This window comes from Chelmon rostratus, chromosome 7, assembly GCF_017976325.1.
Source record: "Chelmon rostratus isolate fCheRos1 chromosome 7, fCheRos1.pri, whole genome shotgun sequence".
NCBI classification, from domain to species: domain Eukaryota; kingdom Metazoa; phylum Chordata; class Actinopteri; order Chaetodontiformes; family Chaetodontidae; genus Chelmon; species Chelmon rostratus.
In genome coordinates, this window is record NC_055664.1 from 11,973,405 (window position 1) to 11,984,599 (window position 11,195).

An 11,195-nucleotide genomic window follows, 5' to 3' on the forward strand; every position below is an offset into this window, starting at 1 on the left:
AACTAGGGTATATATAGTTAACTTAATGGTTTGCCTCCAGCTCAATAGTTAGAATCATAAAATCTGATTAGAGGATGTGAAACAGGCTGCCTCTGCATGTCAGCTCAAATAACAATCATAATTTTGTCATGCTGTATCAAGATTTCTATTTCTGCTAAATCTATCCCAGCATGCACTGAACAGACGGCGAGGGGAGCCTGAAAATGGCTCATTAACAACCACTCAAAATGTACCATACAAACACACGTGTACAGCGGTGTAGTTTGTCAACCAAACCCAAATCAGTGGCCTTAAATCAGCTTTGACAGTATGTGTGGAGTTGAGTTGACATGCCTGGACTGACGCTGACATGTTAAAAGTCCAGGAAGCAGGATGTGGAGCAGATGGAGGACTGAAGTCCAACAGGAGTGTAATTATCTTAATCCAAGGAGAGAGTTTGTGTTACAGCACAAAGAGATGACCACTCTATGATGGCTTTTCTATTTGCTGCCACAGAGTGTGATAAAATCAACGTATTTACCCTGCAAAGCCATCTTCCTTTAATAAACTGCCCGCTGAGACTAAATGGAGCTTTTAACAATCTCCCAGCATAATGGAACTGCATAGCTCATATCGTCTGCTCAAAGACAATCTGCTGGTATAATTCAAGCAGCGAAGTGATTATGAGAAATTATATTCCAAGCACAGATGTAATCGTTCACAGCTCACATGGCTCTCAGCGAGTGGACAGCATCAGCACCTCCTGACAACATCAGAAGCGACGCTGATTATGGATTCATTTATTAATCAATAGCTATTAAGGTGATTTTCTGTCAATGAGGAAGACACGTAAAGATTAAGTTTTAAATCTATCACAGCTGTTTGGCTATATTATGTATAGCATCAATGTGCATGCATATGAAGTAAAAGGCTGTACCTCTTTTCAGCAAATATTGGTCAATCACAAATTTGAACAAATCTTCACTTCACTCAGTTGGATCTCAAAATACTGTTTTCTGACTTCTGCAATGCAGATCCAGCGATCTGTTTGTACCACGGCATTGACAGGAAAAAATACATGTTAAGAGAGTGAAATCATAAGTCCATTGTTAGAGTTTGAAAAAAATATCTCTCAGGAAAAGGTAAAGAAGAACAACATCTGACAGCTGCATTACTTTGTAATACCAGACATCCATTCTATTAGCTTAAATCATGTTCATTCATTGGAAAAGACAATACAAGCAATACAAGAACAGTCTACTAAACAGAAGCGAGGAAGCACCAGCAACCTGCTGCAGAAACGTTTTTTTCACCATCTGTATGCGTACGAGCCACTCAGAGGATGCAGGCTGAAGAGAGTGCAGATTTTTAGATGTCATCTCACATCACTTCTGCCTTAGAATTCAAAGCGTCGCCTCGCTGTCATTTGAGGCCCACAAACATGCCTTCTGCAACTTTAAAACTCGGCAGTAGAGATGACTTGGTCCATCTTTGTTGCCAAAAGGGTGCACGTGTTTCATCACCCACAGTATGCTACTCACCACGGTGCAGCTGCCCTCCGTGTCGTCGTCCAGCAAGCCCAGCCTGCACAGAGTTTTCTCATTCCTCAGCCAGTACTCCGACGAGTCCAGCACACTGTTGCTGCACAGCACCTGCAGCACACAGATAAACCCTGCTCAGGTACAGTGGCGGCACTGAAAACACACCGCTTAGAGGCACACGTGGAGCATATGAGCCTGCGCACGCCGTTTGAGTCACACATTCACTTTCATCTGCCAGTCTCTGTGTTTTCCCCCCTCTGGTTGTTGGGATAAATTGACCTTTCTCCAGCACCTTTATTTCAGGATAAGTGTCTGTGGCACATGATCAATAATCTGTCAGCTAACCAGAGACTGCACAGTATATATACGACGGTTATTGTATCCTCCCTAGAGCGACATTTTGATGAAGCTTTGAGGGTGAAAGCTGCAGTCACAGAGCTGCTTTTGTCAATGACAGATAAGAGTCTTTCTGCTACTGACTGATTTGCTCATTTGTCATAAACCTTGACTTTTAATAACCATCCAATTTATTTACAATAGCGAAATTAAAGATTTCCTTGATACTGATCACACTGCCAGAGTTTGGCCATATGCTATATTAATCTTTATTTGTAAAACAAGTAAAAAGCAACATTTCAAACAGTTGCACCGCCGTTGCAGAGCAGATTAAAGATTACAACTACATGCTATAAATAAAATAATTCTTATGTAATTACTTTGAAACATGACAGATATTACGCATGTGTTGTTCATTCTAGCTGAGTATTTTTAGTGACAAATCATGCCTCATGCTCGCACCCCGAGGAATAGGCCATCTGTGCAGGCCCTCAGCCAGGTAAAGGTGACGTAGACTCAGCTGATCTCACCGAGGGCGACCGTATCAAAGGCTGCCGCCGCAGGTCAGCGGAGCGCGAGGACCACTTTTAAGAAAGATATCACCTTGTGTCTCTCCAGGACACTTGAGTGAAAGTCAGTTAAGATCACGAGCGGCGGGCTAATGAGGAACACAAACCAGTGAGTCCACCTGCACATACGTACACATACAAAGGAGGAACACACACAAATAGACCTACACACACTGTGAAAGGAAATTCAATCCAGCCTCCACCTCAGCCCACTGATCTGGACTATTTCCCCTCCTGTCTCTCTGCCACTGGGAGATGATAAATCTACTGGGCTGACCCGAGGGCCTGGCTGTTCCTCTTATTACACAACCTCTGGGTGTCACAGGCACCCCGGAGGAGGAAATGAAAATCTCTTGCACTGTTGGAAACACACAAACAGATAACGGAGGGGGGAGGCAGATATGATGGACAGGTGCACGGGCGCACAAATGGAAAAGGAAAACAAAAAGAAGACGCGATTGACAAGTGGTCACACAGCACACAGACAGAGGAACACGGTGAGATCTGTGTGCACTTCCATCCCAACACAAACACACGAGACACAGCTGTACTTTTTACCTTCTTGCAGGCGCTGATGGATGAGGCCACGGTGCTCTCTGCGCTGCCCCCCTCCACCTCGACAGACTCTGAGCCTTCAAACATGGCAGACGACTGGAAGTTACTGCAAGGCAAAAAGGGCACAGAGTTGACTTTGTCAGAGCAAGTTGCTGTCAAGTGCTCAACACCTCTCGCTTTAAGAAAAAAAGTCTGGGATCCGTAAGGACAGTTCTGACTGGGGCAGCCCATTGCCTTGTCACATTTGCTTATACTGTACAGCTGTGGCTCTCCTCCAATGAATTAACCAGACTGCAATTGTTGGACAGGAGAATCACTTCAGGATTCTGAGCGGAACACTTAAATCTCTCACCTAGATCATTTCCTGGCTAGTAACGCAGGTTGCAAATGCCCCAGTCAGTGGGTTAGAGCGGTCATCCACTTATAAGGTGGTTCGATCCCAGGTCTACATGTTGAAGTATCCTTGGGCAAGATACTGAACCCCAAATTGGCCCTGATGCTGTGCCATCGGTGCGTGAGTGTGTGTGGTTAAAAAGCCTGTAATGAGCAGGTGGCCAAGCCATCGTATGAATGACTTGTGTTGTGAAAGAGCTGTGAGTGGTCGTCAGACTAGAAAAACACTATATAAATCCAGCCCATTTAACAAAATGCATCAGTATATGAAAAACCAAGGTGACAGCTCCCATCATTGCTGAAGAGTGCAAAGTTTTAAGTGTTGGTCTTTGGATGTCAAAACCTTTTAATCACATTATTATTCATGAGAAACCACTGTAGCACCTGCTAAAAAGTTTCTCCAGGGATCACTGTGATGTTTTCTCTCTCTACATGAATTGCATATAACCCTGATTTCAAACAAGTTGGGACGCTGTGTAACACATAAATAAAACATGTCATAAAAAATAATGACATATAATCAACTGTAAACACTTCAAAGACAATATATTTAATGTCTTCATTGACTTTTGTAAATATATACGTATTCTGAATTTGACCACAGCAACATGTTTCCAACAAGTTGGGACAGGAGCAACAACAGACCGGGAAAGTTCACAGGTAAACAGGTTGATTGGTAACAGGTGATAGTATCATGATTGGGTATGAAAGGAGCATCCTGGAAAGGCTCAGTTGTTCACAAGCGAGGATGGAGCGAGGTTCACTACTTTTTGAGTGTGAGTGTATAAAGGAGATGACTACATGGGCTCAGGAACACTTTGTAAAACTGTTGGTTAACACAGTTCGTTTGCAAATGATTGCATTCTGTTTTTAGTTATGTTTTTCACAGCGTCCCAACTCTTTTTTGAATCTTGGTTGTAAACGCTCATGACAGACTGTCCTTAGCTGCATAAAGGCAAAGCCAACTGCAGTTGGACCCATTGGTGACCTCTACCTTTTTCAAGCTTCTGTATGAGGAATATCACAAACATGCTGTATGCAACTAAGCAATAAAGTGTCGAGAATTCAAGACCCCTTTGCCAAATCATGAAATCGGACTGACAGACAGCGATGGTGAGAGAGGATTATCGCGGCGCAAACAGGAAAATACAACACGTGATCTTCATTTGGAGCATGAGACACAATTATTCAACAATCCACAGTGACGGGAATGTCTGTCAGACTACGGCGAGCCTAAACACATAACATAACAAACTCAAAAATCCCAGGAAGGCGTCATTATCCTCCGTGCATGCTTTCACTGAGATAAGCCAAATCGAAGCTTATCTGGAATGGAATTAATGAGGATCAATTTGGAAAATAAAGAGGCTGGCGATGCATATTTAAATAGCAGCTGTTTTTCCTGTAATCCACATATTTCAAAGCAAATTAAATGCACTTCATTTTGAAACCCCTGAGGGACTTGCACTATTTGCAGTTAATGAACATGCTTGATGTAAATAATTATGTCACTGGAAAAGAGAGTTTACTGTGAATGTTCGGACAGCGAGGAAAAAAAAGACGATGTACTAGAGATAAGTGGATATGATGTGCTTTAAATACGCTACTGTATCTGTGAGGCACACATCAAAACATCCATGCAACATCCACACATGCACACACACACACACACAGCGAGAGATAGAGAGAGAAAGAGAGAGAGAGAGATTCTGCAGTGAATATGTTAAATGCATGCAGAAAATTGGAAGTGAACAACACTGTAAAAAATGGAAGAAAAAGGTACTGTAAAAAAGGAAACACTATAGAAGTAATGTAGTGTTCCTGCAAATGCTCAGTGATTTTCACAAAAGATTTCAAGAGGACCATCGGGATACAGTTGGCACGCACAAGCTAATTTTTAATCTTTGCACTTAACAACCTTTCCATCACGACACAGGGATGACTGACAGGTCGGTGCACTCTCCTGCTCTCGGGGCCCCAGGTACCCAGCAGACATCAGACTGATGTGAAGACACAATTAACCCCTGAAACGTCCGGCTTTCAAGGACAGCCCCCAGCCCACTGTTGTAATTTTCTGCAGAAGCATGTGTGATTGTGGATTTCGCCAGACTCCAGAAGCCAGAAGGCCAGTTTACTGGTGCACAAAGAGGCAACTTTTGGTGGCAGCCTTTATATTTCACTGCTTGGGACGGCGTTTGGCTGCACAAAATAATCAATGTGGCAAGTTTACGTCCTGAAGACTTCAGAACCCTTTAATTTCAGCTCTAATGTTGACAATTACCTCAGAGGAAAACAGACAAAGGACTAGAGCTCATATAAAAAAAAACAATTTAAGTGTGAAAATTGAATATATTTCTATTTCAAACTTGACTGCTGTCCACTTTCCTTCATTGTCACGCATTTCTATTAGTCAGTCCTGGGAAGCTGGAACATCTTGTTTACTGCACAAACACTGGCAGCCTACTGTGAAAGAGGCTTACTGCATCACTCTGCCTGGATTTTTGGTGCGCTCTTCCAACACTAAACACAAACTGACACAGTTTGCACAGTCTAAAAAGGAAAAGAAAAACTCTGCTGCTCGTTGATGAAATAGAATGTACAATACACGATGCATTACCACCTCACACTCACTTGCTTTCGTAAAAATATCTACAATACCAGATTTTAAACGAGCGCTGCAAATATCACAGTAAATCCATATGTGAAACATTGCAGGAAAATTCGACTGACACCATAGATGCAACAAAAACACTACAAAGTAGATGTTCACTATTGAATGTCACACACGATTACGCTGATTTTGTACTAGTGCGCCTGTGCTCACCGACATTTTTCTTTATCCCGGGATAATAAGCAATCTCTTACCTCGGCGTTTTCAGAAGGCACTTTGCGCCCGCCATTCTGTCAAAAACAGCCAAACTGTCCTCAACCGGTGCGATTATTTCCCCTTTGGAAACAGGGGGACAGGGAGAGGTACGACGGAGCGCCTCGACGCGTAACTGTCCCCGGGACACTCTCCGGTACAGATGCGCATCCCCGACCGGGCACTGAAGGAATCCCAGACTGCTTCACCGTGGCCGGAGGAGGGAGGCTGCGATGAATGAGCCCCGCGGTATCACCGCTGTCCGCCCTGCGCGCCTGTCCGCCAAGTGCCGAGTGCAGGCGCAGGAGCCCCTGGATCAAACGTAATGAGCTGCACGGCGCAGGCAAGGGCACGGATATGGGCAGTGCGCGCGCATGTCGACGCACACGCGTGTGTTCAAACAGACGCACGCGCACTCGTGCGTAGTTGTTCTGCTACCAATAATAATAATCAAAATCAATACCAGCCTTGATTAGTGGTTAGTTAATCACTTTCAGTATGCTTTGGTTAACGAATACTGAAGGCTAATTAATGTATTGATCTCTGAAGGCTGAGTAATATGGGTGTGTATGGAACACTGAAAATGCAGAGGCCTCAACAACAGCATAGGCAACTGGGCTACATAAATAGTAAGTCAACATCTCCATCACAGCTGAAACTAAACATTGTTCTCAGGCACATGATCTGTAAAGATGAGAGGAAACCCAGGCTTTGATAGGACACTACAGACTAACTTAAAGCGGCACGTGAATTTCACATCCAGCACTAACCCTGACTACAACACAAAGTCAGTGCAGCAGATTTCATGGTCAGCCTGCCACCCCCGCCCCAACAAGCAAACAGGAACCAACATCCATGAATGCCTTTCGAGTGCCTATTTTCCAGCAAAGCAAAAGCAGACCTGCCCACTATCACTGTATGTGTGATAAAGATAAACTTAGACACTTCCACTTAGCAGTCTCCATGGAAATATCAAAGTCTCATGTGTATTGTCTTTAGTATTGTTACAGTGAGTAGACTGGAGTACTTAGTCATTTTGTCCTGTGCTAACTGTCTGTAGAGTGACAGTGATAGACATTTTAACACACTGGAACATGATCATGTTGGTTACAGAGCCTAACTTTTGTTGGATAATTGAGGCCCATACCGATTTTAGCATCACAATATTTATATCAGATAAAGATTTAGCAGCCAGTATTATTCTTATATACATGAACACATAACATTACCAAAAATTTAAATTACTGTGCCTTAAACTTGGCTATATAATGGCATCTCTGTTTCGATATTAGTGCAATTTCTTGCTACCAGCTGACACACACCAACATGATCTGTGATAAGATAAAATCAGTCATGCCGACCTCTTTGTCGGGCTCTAGTTGTTTAGTTTTTTTTTTTTAACTCACTTATAACTGCATTCATTTATTTTCTGGGCACCTGGGAGCAGCACAACACATTTAAAGGACCAGTGTGCAGGATTTGGTGACATCTAGCAATGAGGTCGTGCATTGCAACCCTTTGTCTCACCCCTCACCTACGGTGGCCGCTAAAAACACAAAATAAACACAGAATGTTTGGTGTGTCCGTTCTGGGCTACAGTAGAAACATGACAGACTCCATAAAAGTGGATATTGAGTTAATGTGGCAAGTTAGTACGTGTTGGCAAAGAACTGCCTATTTACACAAGCAGCAGACACGGAGCAACATTAGCATTCATTTAGAGACGTGTTTCAGGCAACTTGGTGAATGTCTAGCCTTCACTCTATTATAGCTCTGCTTTTGGTCTCCACCAATGCCTAAAGGGAAATATCTGGCTATATTGCTAAATGCGTCCATCAGTGAGAGTGAACCAAAATAAACAATGAGCTGAAAGAAGCTAAAGCACTAAAACATAGAGCAGAGGGGAACTGCTTCTCTGTTGGCACTAAAAATGACTGACATTTTCACCACCTTAATTCTTTCTTTTTCAGGGTTAATTGCAGCTTAAAAGTTGTATTTTTACACTTAAATCAGTAAATTAATGAGCGAACTAGTGGTCAGTTTTGCTGTTAAAAATATCTATGAAAGATATCTGAAAAGAAAGAGTGTATATCATTACACCTGCACTCCTCTGAGCTCTGCAGACCAGTGTAAAATGTAAAAGAACGCGCACGTGCACATGCGCGCGCGCGCGCACACACACACACACACACACACACACACACACACACACACACACACACACACACACACACACACACACACACACACACACACACACACCAGATTCCTGATTGCTATCATCTCCATCACCTTAGCAGCAACAAGAGAGCCTCGAGAGTAATACCTACGTTCTCTGTACCTAATGGTTAGGGTAAAATATCCCTATTTGGTCCGTTATGGAGGTCACCAAATAATCAAAAGGGGGTAAAAGGAGCCGGGACCTTCAGTCCTCCATTATCCCGCTTGGACTGTGTCGGGGCAATAAAGTGGTTGGCAGGGAACGAAGGAAATGGTGGATATTCAGTAAAGCAGGAGTCCTGATGAGATCTCTCTCTCTCTCTCTCTGTGTGTGTGTGTGTGTGTGTGTGTGTGTGTGTGTGTGTGTGTGTGTGTGTGTGTGTGTGTGTGTGTGTGTGTGTGTGTGTGTGTGAGCGAGAGAGAGAGAGAGAAATGCATTTTGTAGATTCATATGTTGACCAAAGTGTACATCTTCACTCTGCTGAAAAGATCATTTCTGCTTACTTTCAGCATTCCTCTACCTCAAAGAAGATAGATTTTTACATGCTGTTATCAGCTGCCATGTTATTTCTCTCCTTCTAGATGCCCTTTGCTTTCTTTCAGCAACAACAACAACGATTCAACTACATCAAAACCCAGTTTCTGTGATGACAAAGTGCAGTCACGCAACCCACAGGGAACACATACACATACTGTACATTTACAAAACACTCGCCTGGTCCCGCCTAATAAGATATGAAACATTTCAGTGAAATGCTTTTCCCATTCATATATATTTGAGCATTTGAATTAATAAACACACTCAAAAAGTCCTCACTGAGAATGTTAACTTGACTTGCTCAGCCAGTTTCACCCAAATCTCTCATTAAAGATTCTGATATAAATAGCAGAAGTCTTGCATTAGCCAGCACTTCTCACCAACTGTTAATGCCCTGTGTGGTTATGTATGGACCATCTCATTTCACGCTTCTCAGCTGAGGAAAACAGTTTTTACAGCTGAATATTTTCTGGGTTATCATTCCAAACGGACAGAGAAGACCTGGAACCAAACTATCAGCAAGGAGGAAAAAAAGCCTCCCGCTCACCATAGCCAGACTTATTGTATAAGCACAAGTGTAAACAACAAACGCTGCATGTAACACACTGAATCGTCCACATTTTCAGATTCTCAGAAGCTTCAGGCAAACTGAAACTAAGCCATCAGCCTCAATTACTCTCCTTTACTCTCTGTATGAGTGTAAATACTAAAACCACCTGAACCTGATGTTCCTCACCAGTGGCCAACTGCATGTGCATGACGGTGTGCACACTTCTACATGTGTTTGCAGCACCGGACAATGATGAAATATTTATGGCACATCCTAAACACAACATGTCTTACATTATGTATGGGAAATTATGTGTTTTGAAAAGAAAGAGTTAAGAAAAAATAAATGCACCATAACCACACTGATTATTGTGGGTATGCTCTCTTTTTTTAAAAAAAAAAAGACTTGTAGTGTCATTGCCTTTATATTTCCACTACATTAAAACAATGTGAATGAAAGGTTACGGCTAGGTTGCTGACTTCAGTTCATCTGCTGTGTTAGTGAAGTTTTTAGTTAGTTAGTTGAAATTTTGATCAAGTGACTAGTAACTGGCGTAGAATCGTGCATGACACGGGAAGAATTGTGAAGTATGAAAGTATTTTGGTTCTGGCAGAGCAGAAACTCCCACATCATCTCTCAGATTTTCCTGTTTTGTTGGTGTGCATGAGTGACCTTGAAAGGTGACCAAACTAGAATACCACCACAATCCCCTTTACCACCTGCACTGTCTAAATATAGAGAGAGGTGAGAGTTAAGAACATAAAATATAGCAGCATCAACATGAAGCCAAGATTTTTATGGGCAGATGTGTGGAGTTTTATGCTGCTGCACAGGTTTGTGTTTTTACAGCCTACAGTGCAAGATAAAGCGCTGATCACCACCCCCAATAAGAAAAATGCTGAATTTACATTTAATGTATATAGATGTACACTTATCTTAAAAATGATTTTGTTTATTGTTTAAAAGTACAGTCCATTGTTCATACTCAGGTTAAGACAATGGCAGTCATTGGTCAGCACATACAGTATCTGACCGGCCCACATTGACTGACTGTGACTCTAGCGAAAGCTTGCAGCTCTTATTCCCTGTTGAATATATTGAATGATTAGTGCTATTCATATGCATTATCTGGCAAGTCACTGAGCAACTACTAGCTATTTTGCTTTATTTGTGTTTTCAGAATAAATCCAGGGTGACATACAGTTTATGTTACATATACCGTGCATACCTGGGACATGCATCCCAACACAAACAGGGAGGAGAGACTGTCCAAGTTACACTAATTTGTACAATTCATTGTGTCTCTCTGCTCTCTAACATGGCAGACTTTTAGCCCCATTGTAACAGGTGGGAAATGACAGATCAACAGAGCTACAGAGCGCTGACACATTCCCTCCATGTTTCTGATAAAAAGTCTCCTGACAGCTCGGTGTGGTATTCATGCATTTAGCACTCAGGCTCAGCATGCAGGGTGCTGATGGTTTTGAAGATTTCAACATTAAGTCAATCCAGCAAAAGATCGCAGGGCCTCATACTGGTTAGAAACTGTTTTAAACAGTCGCATAGCAACAGCAAGTCCCTTTTTTTATGTTTTTCATAGAAACCAACAGACGGATAATAAACAACCAAGTAACAGCTAACCAAGAAGAAA

At 42.5% G+C, this 11,195-nt stretch overlaps 1 protein-coding gene across 1 annotated transcript in view; it reads right to left on the bottom strand.

Annotated features, from left to right (window-relative positions):
- Positions 1-6,273, bottom strand: part of LOC121609600 (SPHK1 interactor, AKAP domain containing) — a 30,022-nt gene extending 23,749 nt beyond the window's left edge. Inside the window, exons 1-3 of the mRNA XM_041941272.1 lie at positions 6,239-6,273; positions 2,984-3,086; positions 1,521-1,631 (exon numbers count right to left, since the gene is read on the bottom strand). Coding sequence (XP_041797206.1) covers positions 1,521-1,631; positions 2,984-3,086; positions 6,239-6,273 — 249 coding nt within the window. The remainder of the gene's footprint in view (positions 1-1,520; positions 1,632-2,983; positions 3,087-6,238) is intronic.
- Positions 6,274-11,195: the final 4,922 nt, after the last annotated feature.